At 36.9% G+C, this 19,509-nt stretch overlaps 1 protein-coding gene across 1 annotated transcript in view; it reads right to left on the bottom strand.

Annotated features, from left to right (window-relative positions):
* Positions 1 to 17,996, bottom strand: part of RORB (RAR related orphan receptor B) — a 47,084-nt gene extending 29,088 nt beyond the window's left edge. Inside the window, exons 1-3 of the mRNA XM_074931575.1 lie at positions 17,897 to 17,996; positions 5,462 to 5,547; positions 969 to 1,110 (exon numbers count right to left, since the gene is read on the bottom strand). Of these exons, the coding sequence (XP_074787676.1) occupies positions 969 to 1,110; positions 5,462 to 5,547; positions 17,897 to 17,936 (268 nt within the window). The 5' untranslated portion in view covers positions 17,937 to 17,996. The remainder of the gene's footprint in view (positions 1 to 968; positions 1,111 to 5,461; positions 5,548 to 17,896) is intronic.
* Between the last annotated feature and the right edge of the window lie 1,513 nt (positions 17,997 to 19,509).

The raw sequence follows: 19,509 nt of genomic DNA, 5'->3' as shown, positions 1-19,509 counted from the left end.
ATGTTAATTTCAAATGACACATTTTGTGTAAAATTTCTAAGACAGAAAATTTCTGCCAGACAATCAAAATTAAAATAACCTGCCTTCAAAAAGATAATATTTTCTTCTCATATCTCCTGACCATTTAAAATATGTCTGTGAGCTGGAAACCCCCTGCACACGCAGTGGTGGCTGGGGCAGGTCAGCTGTGGGCAGCCTTGCCCAAGCCTCCCATTTCCTACAGCTCTGGTGTGGTGCACCTTCTCAGTCTGCCCATCACAGCTTGTCACACCACAGCTTGGAAGGTGGACCAGAGTACTGCAAGGACCAAAGGAGCCCTTTATCAGATACACTATGAAGCTTTTTATTGGTGTACTGTCCATTTTCAGCACTAAACATTGAAACGTTTCTTCTATAGACCCAGAGAGGGGCAGAGGGCAATGTACAGGTAAAAGAAATGTTTTTTTGGTAATGAAAAATATTTGGTCAAGTGCTCTGAATAAAACAAACAGAAAATCCTAAAGCTATCAAGGTGTAAATTTCGTCTTAACTGCCTATTCACTGTCACAGACCTTTAGAGATCTCAAAGAAAGGGATGCTTTCACACATCAATATTTAATGTTAAGATAAATGTTAATGTTTAATATGAGGTGATCTAAACTGAAATATAATTCCACCTCTCCAGAGGTGACCTTTTTGTGTTTTTGATCAGAACAACACATTTCACTTCTGACTCTTTCTGTTCCAAACTAATACTGCTTTCCATTTTGCGCTTTCCCTACCCTTCCCATGAGTATAGCCTCCTTTGTTAACTGAATGGCAAGATCTGTGTCTCACAGTCACAGTGTGTGCATTACAAAGCAAGGAGCTTTTCCTCTTTTTTTTTTTTTTTTTTTTTTTTTCCAGAAATCTACAGGGAGTTTAAGTAAGTCAGCAGTGAAGAAGAGTTTCAAAGGGTTTAGGCATGAAGCAGGAATCTGACTCCTTACCATCTCGAGACATTCCCAGGGCAAGACATTTCTGCAGTCGGCAGTGTTGGCAACGATTTCTGTTGGTTCTGTCAATTAAACAGTTTCTCTGCCTTGGGCAGGAGTAGGAGGCATTGTTCTGCTGACTCCTCCGAAAGAATCCCTAGGGGAAAGAGAGACAGAGTATTACCATGGGCATATATGCGCGCACGCGCGCACGCACACACACACACACAGAGAATCATATAAATGACTACAATAAACTCTTATTTAGTGCAATCCTACTTATGCTATGGCCTTGCAGATGTGTTGGCCTTGTATACGGAAATTAAAGAACATTTACTTATAATAAGAATTGTGTTTTATTCTGTAAAGAATGTAATTCTACTTTGTTAACATGCAAATAATAGCTACAGAATGCGTTCTTATTGTGCAATAAATACCATGTATCATCTAACGATTGCTCCTAACAGAAGAAAAGATTGTCAGCATTCGTAAACAGATGACTTAAAAGTACTTGTTCTGACTATTTTCTTCCTTTAATGAAAGAGAGTGGTAATAACTGGCATTGGCTATGCATAGCATTGGGAGCTGAAGTGTGCTGTTCAATTTAACCTGGCAAATGTTGATCTGATCTGGAGGAACCATACACTTCAGGAGTGAAAAGTAATTCAAATTGAAACATCACAAAAGCACTAGGATTTAATGACTGTATCAAGTAAAACCAACACACAAAGGAGAAAGCAACACCTTCAGACACTACCATGAGAAAGTAATGACATTTTCCATTTCAATGGAATATAACGTTATCCATTTTATCTGTGTAAAAATTTGTAGTTATTCTATCCCCTAGAAGGTTTTTCTGGCCAGTTGTGGGCTATTTGGCTAAAGATCAGAGGCCTAGAAGGAGAGTATTAACCCACACCTAAGGCCTTACAAGCTCCCAGTTGCTACGAATAACAACACTGAGAGGTACTGTTATGGTGGAAGTAACATGAAATGGCAGAGGTGACAAGAGGAACGAAACTGAGGGGTGGGGATTAGAGAAAGAGAGAGGGAGAAGGTACTTTATGATATTCTTTCCTGTAAAATAAAGGACAGGAGTAACAGCAAGTCCAGAGAGAGTGAGCAACAAAGAAGAGAAGTTCCTTGACCACTCTGGCATCTTTTGATGTAGGCAGCTTTAGGGTTGTGTGGTGTGAGAGTTGAAGGATAGCCTAGCCACCACAGGAAGTCATGAGGAGGAAAAGGGCAGAAAGCATCATTACTGCAGTTACTCTAGTCATCAGAAATCGTGCCAAAGTGGTCATGCCTTTCTATGATGGTTTGCAAACACCTCTGAATGGAGCCAGAGTTGACTTCATTCATCAGGCAAAACAAGCGCTATCTCCACACAGGCTGACAGATGGTAATATAGAGCAATGGAAATCGCGGCAGCTGTGTGTTTTGGAGGAATGAGAGTGGGGAAGCAACAAGGCAACAGTGTCACAGAGCTCAATTTGCTTGCTACAGGTAGTGCCTGAATTCTCACTCAAGTCCTGGTGAACCCAGTGAGGATGGTGTGGGGTGTCAGTAACAATAAGCATGGTGTCCCACCAAATATACCAGAGGCTGTAGTTCCTGAGGTCGAGCATAAAGAAATTCACTTCATCTGACCTGTGCTGATTTTATCAGTGCTAACAGTATATCTAAAAACTAAATTAAGTTTTATAATTTGCACTTTTGAGAACATGGATGCTATTTAGGGAACTCAGAAGAAAATCTGGTAGGGACTTATCTGATCCTGGCTGACCAAAACTTTCCTGAAACTGTGGAGCTTAATTTAAGGCTAAATGGACGCTAGATATTTCTACTCTATTTGATGAACTTTACAGCCAATTTTGGTTTCAATGTGCAAAGGATTTTCTGGTTTAAAGGTTTAGATTTTAGCAGCTCCTATGTGGATATGGATTTGAGAGAACAAATGAATTAAATAGCATTAAAAGACCCCACACAACCATCTAGCACTGACTGTGCCTTATCCTGTAGTGCTGTTTTTTCCCATTAAGGTTGATCTCATCTCAGAAGAATTTGTTTATTCCTTCTGTGCCCCTCTTAAGAAAAAATCATGGGTTGCATAATAAAATTAATCTGCAGCAGGTAATTTATTTTTCCAAGGAGACTTTTGTACTCTCTTTCTCCTGCATAAGATCTAAATGTTGTCTTACAAAGTACAGACAATCCTTTCATTTAATTTTTAGGGGATATTTATGTAGTATTTTCTATATTTACCAAGAATAATTCCATTTGAGGGAAGGAGGATGCAGTTCATTACTGATGAGCTAGGGACTTAAAGATGGGTTTCCCAGTATTCCCAACGCTGACAACAAGTTTTTCTGTATCCTTAAAACTTTATCCATCACCAGCAGTCAGTCTGAGAAGGGAAATGGCCATGCAAACTACTGTCTAAATAATGACAAAAGGGTGGTAGCAAATACTTTGCTCTAGGGGTAAGCAGGAGAGATGATAAAAGGTTTCACAGCAAAAGAAGGAGCCTCCGAGACAGACAGGATGGAAACCTGTCTTCAGGTTTCACCCTTTCAATGATAGTCGCAGAGTCATCATCTTCTTCAATGGGTCCAGCAGGTTACTTAGCATATGCAGGCATGCACAAGCAGTAGTATTTATGATGCCCCTTAAGCACTTATAATATTGATTTGCAGTGGCATAGCTAATGTAGGGACACAGATTTAAAGGATTTGCTGTCCCTTGAAGTTTGTAACACTGCCACTGGCAGTACAATCCTTGGATGTTGTGTCCTGAAATGCTGTGGCTCTCAGCAGCAGGTGTCTGGCTCAATGTGTGCATGCTTGTAGAGTGGTTCTTTCTGCCAGACATGGTCTGCCTCTTAATTAATTCAGATTTCTAACATATTCAGACAAAAATAACCCAAACTGACTAGTTATTAGTATGTGAGCTGAGCAAATATTTATTTGATTGCTGGGCAATAAAGAGCAGAGTTGCACTTTCTGAGACAGCGTTTACCTTAAAAGAGAGTGAGATGCCTCCCATCGGACCCTATGTGAAAACTGACATCTTTTTTCACAACAGTCTCACAAAACAAGATTAGACTAATTGATCTGATACTGCAAAACTGGCACAAAAACAAGAGGGTTAAAACTGTCGTAAGTGGAAGAGAAGCTCTTTATCTCAATAAGCAGTCTACACACAGAGCTGAGGGGTATCATCTCCTCTCGAGGCACACACAAGGGCCAGCATTAACCCTAATCACATCTACAGGACACTCTACCCCTAACCGGTCTGTGGGCACTAAGCACAAAGACAAGACACTGGTTTTCTGCTTAAATAATTTTTTCCCTTGTAGTTTTTGTGACAATTTTGAAGTATCAGATCAATTAGTCTTATTCTGTTTCATGTGATCATCATCATAAGATGTTTATTTCTAGTCCAGTGCCACAATAAGACACTGACACACTGTGGGTTTTTAACAGTTGTTAAGGTTTCTGAAAGAAATCTGCTCTTTGACAATACATTGCTTCTCAATGTGTTGGCATTAAAAGCTTTCTTTTGCGAATGGGTGCACACAAATTTTCAGATTTTTCAGACGTTCTAAAATTTTGTAAAGCATTAAGTAAATACAGACTTGCCATTTCACCCACTTTCAAATGTACTATTTTTTGTGTTTCCACATAGAAGAAATCAGAGATGCTGCCTCTCCATCTTTATAATTTCACATTCACAGTCAAAGCTAAAATACCAATGTATAGTATGAAGTTCTGGTCTTCCATGAGTAATGAGATAAATCCTTAGACAATAAAAATCACAGAGTATTTTTTAAACTGAAAACTAAAGCCTTTCTGCTGTTGGCTTGGGGTCTGATCTGTGTTACTTGAACTAATACCTGGGATAATATGTCAATATAACTAAGCATCATAGGAGAGTTTGTAACTCTTTTTTTTTTTTTTAACCCTCCAATTCCCATCAATTGCTCTGTGCGGGAGCCTATAAGGAGAAGACAAAGGATCCTTTTACACTACTCATAATGCATGGCATTTTTTCTTTTGGAGATTACAGTTCGGCCTGCAGAGAATACAAAAGAAATAAAACAGGACCAAACTGACACCTGTAAGCTTTTAAGATGTTGAACTGAGATACTATGCCAATTTTTAGTGCTACACAGATTGTATAGGAAACTAGATAAGAAATCCATCTCTCAAGTTGATTTAAGGTAGAACAGGTGGGACTTACAGTTGTCAGCCTCCGCCTGTATCAGCACTTATACTGCATCAGTATAAATTTATTAATTTATGTTTCAAACAAGAGGGTAACTCCAAAGAGTATTTGATGAAAAGGAAAGCAACTAGTAAAATTAGGCATGAAACGCATCTTTATCAGCAGCAGGCTTTACAGCCTTTGGCACAACTTGCTTGAAAGCCGGTAAGAGTGTATTATTGTACACAGATGCCTGAGGCTAATGCAGATGCTGATGACTATGCTGTATTAAAATCTCATACCTTGCAGCCTTCACATGTGATGACTCCATAGTGTATTCCAGAGGACTTATCACCACAAATTTTGCATGGTATCACTTCAATTTGCGCTGAAAAAGAAAACAAGACAAATATTTTGAGTATGTAATTGTATTTCATTTATTTTTCTCAAATAAAGATCTTAAAAGCTAGAGTTTGACAGCAGATAACCTGTTCACCCCCCTGACAATATAAAACTACTGTGTGTTTCTGTATGCTTTGATTTGGCAAAATTTAATTGCTTCACATTATGTAGTTTCTACCATACCCCTCAAAACTCTTTAACAGTTCAAGATATCTCATGATTAGCAAGTTTTTCCTCATATTCTCCTTTTTTACTTGTCAAGTTCATCATCACTATTGCTAATGACAGTCATTAGGGGTCCTAAATAATTATCTAGATTGTGCTTGCTTATACATTTCAAATATTCATGACTTTTCACTTTGCTGAGGTAGAACTACATGGTATATTTTGATGCATTGTTCAAAGCAGTAGAAGTGATGAAGTTTTCATATCTTTCAGATTATGGCTTCAAGACACACTGGCAGAGATAGACTTGAAAATGACTGCTTAACCTCTCCTTCTCTTCAAGCTATTTGTTTCAACACCAGGTCATGGGCAGACAAGGCCCACAGACTGAGTTTAAGTAGCCAGTGGCTATGTGCTGGGAGAGGCGGGTATTATCTGAAAATGTCTGAATATGGTTATGCTTAAGATCCTTTTCTAAACATACTGGTCATTTAATTCAGAGAATGAAAATATATTTCACTATCTTCCATATATTTTTTTTGCTAACATAGCTGTTTGCTTCCCTCAACTAGTTTTAATCCTGTGTGTGTTTTCTTTGACAATGCCGTAAGAGTGCATACTCTGAAATGTAGGGAAGGAATGTGCCTCTATTCTAGTCAGCTGTGTCAAGAAGAAATGTAAAACCTATTTTCTTTCCCTTTCATTTGCATTCCTACATGGGATGCATGCCTCCTTGCAATTCTCCTGTCACACGGAAGTAGCATCATACTTGGTAAGGATTAGTACTCCTGGCACGTCTTTCCTCCACGCCCAGGGCAACAGTAGCAACAGCACTCTGCAACACAAGTCACTCATCAAATTCTTGGGTAGCAAGGCTGAGAGCTTGTGTAGTAGGGCTAACCTGAGCACAAGGATTGCTAACTGTTAGTACTTTATCTAGACACATTCAACTTCAAAATGGATTGGGAGACAAACAAGAGCATTCCACTTCAAACCTGTGGGCAGCTGGAAAGATTGTAAGTGCTGGAAAAAAACATACTTAAAAATAACTGCACATTTTAAGCTAAGCACTAAGCATGCTTGTACAGTGAATGCTGTAACAAGGTAATGATATAGTCTGCATTTTGCCCCATTTCTACGTATTGTTATCATTTATCACTTTTAGCAGAAGCCAAGAGTTTTGTAACAGTTGAGTTGCTATCACCATGTGATTAAACAACCAAAACTCAGAACTGTGTCCTGCCGAGAAACCACACATCCTACTGAGAGGTGCATTGCATCCCCTACTCCCCTTTCCCCCTACTTAGGGTAGAGGTTTACCAAGTTAAGATCCACAAGGTGAATGTTAGCAGGACTTCTTGTCTAGAAAGTCAAGTAACTATTCTTGGGACACCATATCCCAAAAGAACCACGAAAGAGGGACATTCATGGATGGCTAAAGATACTTTAGTTTCACACTATGAGCTCAGTTTCCTGAGATTCTGTCTCTGATCAAACACATTTTCAGGCAAGGTTTAGTCAAGGAAATCAGGTTTTAAACTACTCCTAATCCAGGATGGATAGAATTAATTTTATTGTAGGAAACAACAATTTGTTGTTAATATATTCTGGATAGAGACAACCTAGACCCAAAATTTTGCCTGTCTTTGTTTTTAAGAAAATTCATATTTAGAAATAAAATTTTCTATGTCATCCACAATTTTTGGGTTAGTTTCTGTAACCTGTTTTGCTTTCATGAACTAAGTGGTGGTAATTTCTTTCCCTTTTTAAGAAACTAATATGCATTAGCCATCCTGGCATGATAGACGCATAAAAAAGAAGGCAATTCTTTACAGAAAAGCATCTGCTGTTCCTTGGTAATTCTGCCAGGTTGATTCTGCTCATAAATTCCTATGTCTTATCCCCACCGAAATATTGTAAACATTTAAACATGCACCTCAGTTACTGATGTTTGAGAGGCTAGTCTGAGATACTGCTCACAGGTCTCTGCTTGGAAGTCATGTGGAGGGAGCAAGGCTCAGCTCCGGGACCACATGCTGCTTTATGTTGACAAGCCTCAAAGACACATGTCAATGTCAGAGGAAGGAACTACAGTGAGAATCTGAGGACATCTTCAGAAAAAGACAAGACAAAGGAAGAAAGAAAAAACCCAAACCAGTATGCAGGTACTTTTAATGTAACTTGCATATGCAGTTTGTAACTGCTATAGGAACAAAGACAGAAGAACTCATTGTGTGACACTTACTGCATTTAGCACAGTACTCATTACTGTGAACAACCAATAATTCCATGCTTGACTTGCAATTATAAGCACTATGTTCATAGTAAATATTTGTGAACCAGGTCACTAAATGCTAAGGCTCCATGTTTCGATTAATATGAAATAAATACATTACACTTGCAACTCATCAGTTAATTCCAATGCTTATTCAAAACTAACCATCCTATAAATTAAATACAGGATGTCTAAGAAATTGCTACCATAGCTCCTTAGAGAGCTCATAGAAAAGGCAGGATCTTTAGGACACAGAAAGCATTTGAAGAAGTTTGGAAAAGTAGACTCTGCTACTGTCTCCTAGGCATTTCTTTTTGTTCGTAAGATAGCAGAACATTTTAAGGATTTGTAACAGAAAACTTGAATCATTAATTGTACAGGCCAGATGAAAAAGAAGCCACTGTATTCCCAGAAACCTCTTGAATTACTGTAATTAACACCCAGTGTACCAGGTTTCTTTTGCAGATTTAATGATTGTCAGAGGCTACTACACCTTTCTCACATTGTATCTTTGTTCAGCCGCCTATAATTTTATGTTGGTTTTTTCTTCCTTTCTCCTCTTAGACTAACAAACAGTTTAGGGGCCTGTACATTTTACATCTCTTTATAGCTATTATAAAATAAGCAGCTCACTTCTGAATTCCTTAAAAGTATAAAATTCATTGATTCAGTACTGCTTCCTGAATATCGAGGCAAAAATGGAATGAACTAATAATAGTAGAGTTGCCACAATGATAACTTTCAGCAGAACAGGAAGCAAACTTTTCTTTTTCCCAATGTAGTAAACCTGAGGAAGGAATAAAAGCAGAACTTCTTATCTCTACTTCTAAAGTCCTTCTACTTGCTTTCTTACCCATCAACTTTATTAAAGTGAATAAGAATAAGGGCTCCTGCTTCTTTTCAATCAGTAACACACGTCTCAACTGTCCTTTTGTCCATTTTTTTAACAAGTACATCCAGTTTCATCTTGTCTTGAGATACATCACTCAATAAAAGCCTGCACCACCATCACCCTGATGTCTAACAACACATTTATAATGTTTGAATATATGCTGCACTGTGATTGATCCTTATCACCAATTGAAGCTTCTCTCATCAGTACCAGCAGGTCATCCCATCTCTCTGTGGTATTCATAATTTATTTTATACTTAAGTTTAAAGTCATTTGTAGCTGGGAACTGACTCTAGTTTTATATGGCACCCTACAAATTAGAATGCTTCAATGGAAATTAATTAATTCTACATGACTGGTAATAATAATCCACAGATGCTGGGAGTATCACCTAGAACCTAATTCATTCTCTCAGGACAACAGGGGGTTGAATTCTATTAAGGAAGCAAATAAAAAAATCATCTCACACATTTGAAATGAACACTTGGATAAAAGCAAATATGTGCTTAAAATCATCTTCAAATCAAGCATTAGTTATTTTCTCAAATGCTGTCCCAAGAGAAATAAAAAAGTACATTAGGCTGCTTTTTTTCTCTTTTCTTTTTTACCAACAAAAAATTTACTCATGGGTACAAATTCATTATCCTAAAAGCAGGGCAGTAATCAGGTTTCAAGAACTTTTATATTGGTGAAATTAGAAATAAATCCGGAAGGAGATACACCGTTAATTTGCTGATTCCTCTTGAAAGAAACGTAAGAGTCAACAAGGCAGCTAATGTGTCCATTGTGTATTTGTGAGGACTGCCTCTCACATGCATATGTTGTCTAACAAGAGAAAAGCAAAGCTCATGTTTTATATAATCTCAGTTTAACATCTGAGGAATTTAAATCAGGAGACACAGGACTATAATCTCCCAGACCTGTAGCTTTGGTTCCAAGGGGAAAAAAGGCTTGAGCTTTCAATATTTAGTTCTTGATCAAAAGATGATACAAAGCATGCTGGCCATGAACTTTGAAGAGGAAGTCCTCTCTCTAATTTGTTGATCCAGGAGGGATTGCACTTGGAAATATCAAGGCTAATCAGAGAACCAACAGCAAAAAAAGCAGCTTCTTCACCTTCCAAGAATTCCCATCATCATTTAGCTGGAGTTCTTTGAAAAATGCTAGTAGATTGGCCAAGTTCACTTTCATGTTTGTGTCCCTAAGTGATTTTAAATTAAGTATATTCAGCATTTTTACCTAGTTGCCAACTCTGCTTTTTTCTTTTTTTTTTTTTTTTTTTATCCTGACCTCTGTAAAACAGACTTTTTTTCTTGCATATTACTATCAAGAGAAGTTTCCACTATAAATTAGGCTGCCAACTAGATCTTGATATTGCCTTTGTCACTGGATTAGATATTCTGTGGCTTCACAGTAAGAATTCAGGTGCTTTGCATTTGTATTTAATAATCTGAAAATATACAACTGAGGATACTAGCTATGTTTTCAGACTCTGTTGTACCTCATGCAGTGAGAGCTACGTAGTTAGCAACATCTCAGCAGCTAATTAATGCCAGCTAATGTTAATTAATGTGTCTGTAGATACATTTGCTGTCAGACATACCCCAAATGAGCTATTAGAGTAAGTAGAGATGATGGAATTCACCCAGGAAAACAACATTTTCATAAAATCTTTGTATTTTCACACAGTGATACACACACCTCTGACTGTGAGTCTCGAACCTGGACTTTGTTAGAGCTAAGAAGACTGTCAGGTCTGCTCTGCCCAGGGCCCTCTCTGCATGTGCAGCAAGGCTGATGACTCCCAGGTGTGACAGTCCTACAGCTCATGTGCAGAGATGTACAAACTTTCCAAAAGCAGTCCTTGTATATCTGTATGTCTCACTGGGCACACACAGATCTGTATGCAATCTGTAAAAACTTGTCATGAAGTTCAAGGTAAGTGATAGTCTTGGAAGCTGGATGTTGAGAAATCTGATAGATCATTGCTTGAAATAGAAGAGAATAGTTTACTGCAAAAAAGATTTTTTTTGTCATAAATCCATGCAATTATCAAGTGTGATTTCTTTCATGGTCTCACACTTTAGATGAAGTTTTTTTAGCTTATAAGCAATGTCATTTGGAAGGCTTTTTGGTGACATGTTTTCCTTTCCCCTTCCTCTTTTATGATTTTCCAGTGGGGGAAAAAAAAATAAAACACCAAAAAGCACTGAATTGTGCAACTCTTTTTACAGATCAACTCTGCCCTTTACTGCATGGCTATTTTAAAGGCTATTGGAAAAGAACCTTTTAAAACTCAAGGTTTTTTAATGAAAAAAAAAGTATTTATGTAGTTACCCTGTGCATCCTTATTGTGTGCATTTAAAATTTATTTTTTAAAATAAAATAAAAAAAAAGATCAAAACTTACAAATATGCCTGAAATGTCTGTAGACTGATAAAAAGTTTCAAAATCACATGCTATATATTAGCCTTTGTGCAGGTCTTGCATATGAAGGAAATATGTTTCTATCTGCCCTGTAACTATATACTTTGGAAGAATTTTTGTATCTCTTTCATGGCCATAATAATGTTTACAGACCATTGTGAAATGCTTTGAAATAGACAGATGAAGTAATACGAGTTCAAATGATTATGGCTGCTCCAGAGCTGAAGGTAATCTCCAAACTGCTCATATTATCTGATCTTTTTGTATCTTATTGTTACTAATTTTGGAACAAGTCTGGAAAGAATGATCTGCACAGATTACTTGGCTTTACAGTCAGCAGAGAAGGTGAAATTATAGAAAAAAAATGAGCACAGTAGAACAAACTTTTCCCATCACAGTAAGAACAGAAAGAAGAAAAAATGTTTTTGTTCAAATGCCCTTTCTTTCCTTTTCTGCATTAACTACAATGGATCTAGCAGTGTTATTTAACAATTTATGAATAGTGAAAAGTTGCTATGCTTGTGATGGTCCAAGGATATAGATGAGATGAGATTTTCAGACAGATGTAATATCTTTTATTAGACCAAGGGATACATTCTTTTAAAAGAAATGCTTTTGGACCCTCAGCTTTTTATCACACCTTAGATAGGAGAAAAGGACTTCAAGCTTAAAACAGGTTAAAGATAATTTCTCAGAGCTGAATTTCGTTATGCTAATCAATTAGAAAAGCTGCAAGATTTGCAAGGTTGGATGATTCTCTGTGGAGTGAAGATAGTTGTGAGCAAGAGAACCATAAGAGTCTTAAGAGCAGTGACATGATGTTGTGATAACTGATAAATACTTTTTGATTATCAGTCTCTTTTTCTGCAGAAGTGATGATTTTAATGAGTTAAAAACATTTGTAAATGAACAGAAAATCTGGATTTCCATGGGGTTATTACAAGACAGTGGTGGTGATGCTGTTTCCTGTACTCCAAATAAAAGCTGTGCAGCTTTTTTTGCCAGGAATGGCAGCCCAACACTCAGCTAAACACCAAAAGGTTAGGAAGATGCCAGAGGCACAGAAATTGCTACCTAGCAGCTTGTTTGTTTCTTTGTTTTGGACAAGACAGAATGGTTGACATGCATAAGAAGCACAAGTGTTTAAGGCTGTCCTGGAGTTTTGTGGGATGGCTCAGAGGCAGGAAAGCCAGCAGAAGAGAAGCAGAACTGCCTGTATCCTCTTCATGGTGGTGATGGCTAAAGGACAACTACAGCCCAGTGTCCAGGTTCAAAATGATGACAATCAGCTCCCTTGTCAGAAGCTGTGACTCAAAGCTTGACCCCTGAAAGGCTGTGCTCAAAGAGGTCAGAAAGGGTCAAACGATCAGTAAATTTTGACAACTCACCTAACACTCTGTAAATATGTACAGCAGCATTTTCATTGCCTCTCAACACGGACTTCTCTATATTAATCTATAAACTCTTTTCCCTAGTAACTAATATGCATGGAAATTATGCATGTAACTTCAAAGGAAGGTGCTACAATAAAACAAGTTACCACAAAACAAAAACAGGTTGCCAAACCTATGATCTGAGCTCCATAAGGTGAGTTCAAACCAGCAGTATTTAATTAAATTCTCAAAGCCTTATCCTGTGCCCCATAAAGAGCTCAGAAACTTGCCTTATTCACAGGGAAAGATTTAAGTGTTTAATAAATGCAGAATTATTACTGTACAGTTTCTACTTCCCTCAAAGACTCAAGCAATGGTTCTGCTGATACTACACACTTTCCCTAAAGAGATTATTATGGTAATCCTAAATAATATACTACCCAAGCTATCTTATATTTGAGCTCATCAGATCCAATGTTCTGCAAATAATCTCTAGCAGCTTTAGCTAGTGTTTATATAAGCTGGTCAGGATGGCTATTCGAGCAGTGATGGCCATGTTGTCTATGCAATTCTCTACATGGTAATTGTGCGCTTGCTCAAAAAATAGCCGCCTATACAGAAAATACATTGCACATGCACGTTCTTTTCTATGAGAAGTACATTTAGTATGTACTTTGCCAACTTACTTGTCATAATTTGTGGATGTTTCACTTAAATGCTTCATAATATAGCAGGCCTTTAGCAGGACAAATCCTTTTCTCTCTTTATTTGTCTTTGCTCAGAAAGCTACCCAGAATGTGCCTGGTGTTTCTGAATTACTGTTTTATGATAGAAACAATCCATGACATTTTTTTTTTCTCTTCTGGATAGATGGCCTAATGAACTTTGCAGGTGAAGAGCCCAGATAACATAATAAATATTTACAGTTCATTTTGCCTGTTGAGAGAAATTGTCATAGTACTCAGTACCTTAGTGGGAATTCTTTGTTACATATGCGCAGATCACTGCTGCGCAGTTATGAAGCCTAGCAGCACATGATACAGAGAAGTGATTACTTGTTTTGAGATTTATTTACTTATATAAAACTGCTTAGCAAATTATTTTACTTACTTATAGCAAGTTATAGTATTAGTTATAGTACTTTTTAAATATTGCTAAGAATCCTGCTTGCTCAGACTGTTCTGTGGAATTTTACCAAGGACAACTGTGTTCATCAGAACAAAGCAGTTCACTGAGAAAATCTACCAAGGACTATAATGTTCAGCAAAATAGTATGGTTTTGTCCTTGGGGAACAAGTATATCCTAACTAGCTGGAATCTTAGTAATGAGTAAAGATAGCCATATACAGATGGTAGAAGTTCTATTGGTTCTCTTAGATAAGATAGAAAGTAAACCACCTGAAAAACACTTGTTATTCAAGAAATTGGCCAAGGGAATCTGCGCATGCTTCAGGGAAGAAAACAAAGTGAGAAAGACTATGAGCCTTCCTCCCAAAGACCCCCGAAGATGCCCACCAGGAGGCAATGCGCAGGTGCAAAGAGAACATAAACTGGTGACACCAGTCTCTAGAACTAACCCAGCCTTGCTCATGCCTATGTATATTTGTGTTATGTAATCCAGTGAATATGGATATCCACACTATCAGTTTTTGTTAAAATGTGCGGTGGGTGTGCAAGCTTTGTGGAGAAATCCCCTTGCACCCCGGCTGGAGTAAACACACCTGCTTTATAACTCTCTTCGAGTTGTAGAGTTTGTTTTCTGCGAATCACAAAAAGAGATGTTGCAGGAACAGGCTCTGAAGATCTGTTTTCAGGGCTGTGGGATCACACATGACCTTATGGTTTCTCACACCCAGCCAGTGTTACTGCTACCTGGACTGGGGTGTAAATAAGCTTAAAACTTACTTCAGATTGCAGTGGAAGGAATGTGTAGTGCTTATATTTAGCGCTGTCTGTGGCAGCACACTCTTCTCCATCTCTTTGCTACTGGACTGCAGCTGCAGTCCACTCACAATCCTCCCCTCCTCCACCCCTACCTGCATTGTTTTGTTCAAATGTCCCCAGTTTCCTATACTTCCAGTAGCACTCAAACCCAGAATATGATGCCCTGCAAAATCCTCAAGGGAAAAAAGGGCCGTTGCACAGTTCAGGTCTGGGCACAGAACCAGGTGATACTCAGCAATTTGAGTATTCATGGCTCAGTTGCCACTAAACGGAGCCTGAAACCATCCTCTGTATAACCGGAGGTTTCAAGTATATTCCTCTTTAACTCCTCTTTTACAACTGTTTACTTTCTGAACTGCTTCTCAAGCACTTGCTCTGATAAAGGGAAGAAAGGCTGCACCAACACCTGGGATGGACAACTATAAGAAACAGCAATATCACATGAGATGGATGTTAGTAGTACAGTATCACAGTGCACTGTGAACGATTAAGGATTTAGGAGGTTTATTCAATCTGTGAATACACACAAAATAGAGCTGCAGGACTTACAAAGAATGCTGCTTCAGAGAAAGTAATAATTGGGTCAGAACCTTCTTCTACTGTCCCATATCTCACATTTTTTATTTTTTTTTTTTTTTAGTATTTATACTTCATGCAAAAGTTGTCTCTGCAAATGATGAATAACTCCAGGAATTTAAAATGCTGTCTTCCTTTAGAAACATATAAGAAAAAATAACCAAAACATCTAAACCTTTACATCTAAACCTTTACACTTTCATTAGTAAATTATACACTGATAGAAATAAATACAATTAAAAGTATGGTAGAAAAATAATTGATACTTAGAATGGAAAAGTACTTTATGTTCATATAAGTAAATGAGATCACCATTCAAGTAACTGGATATTTATGTTTATACTCTTTCATTTATGTGGAAATCCATACTATAGAGGTGTCAGTATGTTCTACTTTTTATAAACAAATTACTGGAAAAGGAAAGAAGGGATGCTGAGGTTTGAAAAAGTCCAAATTTAATAGACACTCAACAGGAATAACTAATGCCATTTTTAAGATTTCACAGGGAAAAACCTTGTTTAAAATGTCATCTTTACTAGGAACAAAAAAGCAATTAAAAATCCAGAAATTACTACATATGATAACATGCATAAAAGGTCTAATAGTTTTGTATTCTGTGTGCATCTTTAAAAATGAATTTGATTTGCTTTTGTAACCAGTTACAGCTACCTTAAACATTATCTCTCAGGATACTTTATACAAAGATAACATTTTACTTTACAAGTTCTGAAAATGTGACTTAAAAACAATGTTAAAGCATACTTGGTGGTTACTGCTAGCTTTTCCAAACTTTGAAAAATGTTTTTGAACTTCTCTCTCTCTTCTATACATATTATTTAATAGAGTAGATACAGAAAAAAACTTTCACATCTTAGAATGATGTGCAACAAGGATACGTTTCATATTGTAAATATTCTGCTGTAGAAATCATATATAAAATAAACCAATGTTTCATTTGCTTCATCAGTTAGCCCAATATCTTATTTGTCAGACTAACATAACTGATTGCTTATACCATATCATTGTTATTAGCAAAACACCCCTCTTTATTTGAATATGCATGTCTGCAAGATTGTTTAAACATTTAATTATATTAACTGATTATATCCTCAATTTCCCATAAATATTACATCCCCAGCAAGAATTTTTATAGTTGTATCACTGTAGCAAGCAAACATTGCAATAGTTACATTTCTGGAAACTGAGTCCCAAGAGTTTTATCTAATACTGAAAATTAAACACAAAAAGTAGCCCATCACTAACCAGTGAAGTATATACACGGCATCATCTGAACATCTAAATTTAATTACAGAAAATCTGAAGGGCTTTCAGGAAGTCCTGCACACAGAATATCAAGCACTACAGACTGTGGATCATAAACAAATGTGTGGGAATGGCATAACAAGGGAGTATAAAGGGATATTTTGCACTTCGAGAAATAAAATTCTTGTCAGCATCCCTGCTTTTTCTCCCCTCAACCCTCAATATTTATTTCATGGACTGTTTCTCACTCCTGGAATCTCTGTACATCTATTTGTCCATTACAATTAAAAATGCTTAATTATACTGTTTTGTGACTGTCTTATGCAATATATCTTCAGGAAAACTTTAGCTGTTTTGGTTATTACTATCATAAACTTTGATTAACAATAGTTTGGTGAACAACATGGCATGATGCAACTTTAAAAAGTAAAGCATTTTAATAAGCTAAATATATTGTATATTAGTATAGTCCTGATAAACCCCTAATTAATGCAGCTTTTAACGTTAAATGTTTTACTGCTTAAAGATTCTTGACAAAATAGCTAACTGTAATGCTCAAGGAAAAGTTGAGAGGGAAGAATGCTTAAACATAGCTTATGTCTTTATTTTTGTTAATGAGCAAGATTCAGTATCAAAAGCCTTCTTAAAAATGGGAGTTGCTTCTTTTTCCCCTTTTTTTTTTTTTTTCTTTTTCCTTTTAAGACAGAAAATCATCAAGCTGGTTGCCACAGGGAAAGAAAGGATGAGGAAATCTGCTTCTGCTGGTACAGATTTTGATTCTGAGTAAATCTGGAGTAATTCAACACGCTCAAGTAGAATTATAGCAGTGCAGGGAAAAAAAGGATCTAACTTGCACTGTCTGGGACTTTATGTAACTGCCATCACAGTCAATGGAATAATTTCTGATCCACTTTTCTGGATCACTTTCCTTACAATAACTTCCCCAGTACATTAGGCACAATATAACTCCTGCAAGGCAAAATGACAATAGACATAGGCAATAACAAACAAGTAATAAAAGTGATTTCAGTCTGAAATGACTCTAAAATCCTTCTGATGCTGCCTCCTTAGAGCTTTTTGAATTTGTTCATATTTTTGATCCTCACTATGGATTTTCACTTTTGCACATTTTTACTTAAAATCTTTGTCCCATCTTTCAAAAAGCAATCAAATCAGCTGGAGATATTCTTGGATTTGCATCTGTTGCTGTCTGAGAAATGTTATACTTCCCAACTGTCTACTTACCAATTTAATCTGCCATCTTTTAACACAGTAGGAAGAATTAATCTTTAGTAAAACTTGAAAGTGCAGTTGTCTCAAGGATAGATTTGGTACAGCATGATTAATATTTTCTTACATACTCTTCATGGGAATATCTCATATTGTTAAAGAAGTGAAGAAGAAAAATGTTTCAACTCACCAGTTGCATCAGTTTTTATTCTGGGTTGAATATCACACATTTTGTCGTAAATAAAGAAGACTCCTAGGAGCAGAACAGTATTCTTCCTGCTACCCTGCTTATTCACAGTTACACCTGTGCTGTTGCAAAAGTGGAGTCTTAACAGACTGCATTAACAAGATTAAATGGAAGAAGTGATAAAGGTATAGACTGTTCCATTTCATTAAGGAAGGGAGGAAGACTGCTGGAGGAACTAAGTAATGAAACATTTTATTTTGATGCTCTCTTCATGTAGAATTCATTTCTTATTCCAGCCCAACCATTTAAAAATAACCCTTATTTTCTGGAAATTCTGAAAATAAATCTCAGCTTTCCTTTGCTGTCGTTTTTGTTTCAGACATATATAAGAAATGGAGGATTATAAAGGTAGATATAGGATGACAAATTATTACATAAAAAACCTCAATCTTGTGAAATAATACCTATATCCTACCTACCTGCTTCCAGAGCTAGTAAATTAACTTGCTTACAGTGTTTCTAGACTCCCTGTGACAGACCTGACTGAACTGCCCCTGTTGGACAACCATTACATTAAAGGAACATCAACTGAATTCCAGTCACCCTTAGTTTGTATGGCCAGGGGGAATTTAGGGGTAAGCTCTCAGTATGAAACTCTAACATAGTCGCTCAGAGCGTGGAACTACATCCCCACCCCCCACCCCCCCAGACCCCCCAGGCTCCCACATTGGCTAGAATTGCATCCTGGTTCAGAGGTTATATACTTGAAAAAGCATGCAGTGGCTGTCATGCACCAAACATGGTGTAGACAAACAGAAAGCACTGCAAGCTTTACAGAGGCTTTCTGTGAGAAACAAAACAAAGCAAAACAAGACTTAAGAATAGACTACTTTTAGAAGTCAGATAACACATTAAATACTAATTCACTTTTACCTTGGGAGTCCTTGCAGGTTATCTAGGCTTGGAAAGAATTTCCATCACCTTCCCGTTACACATTCCAAGGCTTTTTTGCTGGAAGAGCTCTGCAAGGTTACTTCATTTCCAAGTAAACTTTCCTTGTTAAACCATTTTCTCATGTCTTAACCTTTTGCATAAAGTACTTTTTGGAGTAAGAAATGATTAAGATTTTAACAGTCCTGTCCTGCTAACTCTGCATATTCATTCCCTTGGAATTTGTGCCAAAGATAAAACAGAGAAGACTTCATTTTCAAGATTCAATAAACCTGGTAGATATGAAATACTGTTAATCCTACATACCATTAAAAAAAGATGTTCAAAATTGCTACTTTTCTTTGAATGCTTGTTCTGGGTAGATACAACTGTTGAGGAATTATCAAAAAAAGAAATCAATGCAAAGGGAAATATTATGGGAGAGTTCCAGAGTTTATGAAAATAAGGAGAATTATTGAAGATTAGGAAAACAGAAATTTCAGAAATTACAGAGTTTACAGAAACAAACAAATACGTGAGCTGGGAATAGGCAGCTTGAAAAAATATTTTTCCAATAATGAGGAAAACATTATTTGAAGGATAATAAGAAACACGATGAATTTATTGCTTATAATAACTCGTTTCAATCTGCATAAACATTACACAGCTATTTTTTCATGACTGTT

The sequence above is a fragment of the Athene noctua genome, chromosome Z (genome assembly GCF_965140245.1).
Source record: "Athene noctua chromosome Z, bAthNoc1.hap1.1, whole genome shotgun sequence".
Lineage (NCBI taxonomy): Eukaryota > Metazoa > Chordata > Aves > Strigiformes > Strigidae > Athene > Athene noctua.
Note: the sequence above shows the minus strand (reverse complement) of the source record. Positions and strands in the feature narration are given on the sequence as shown.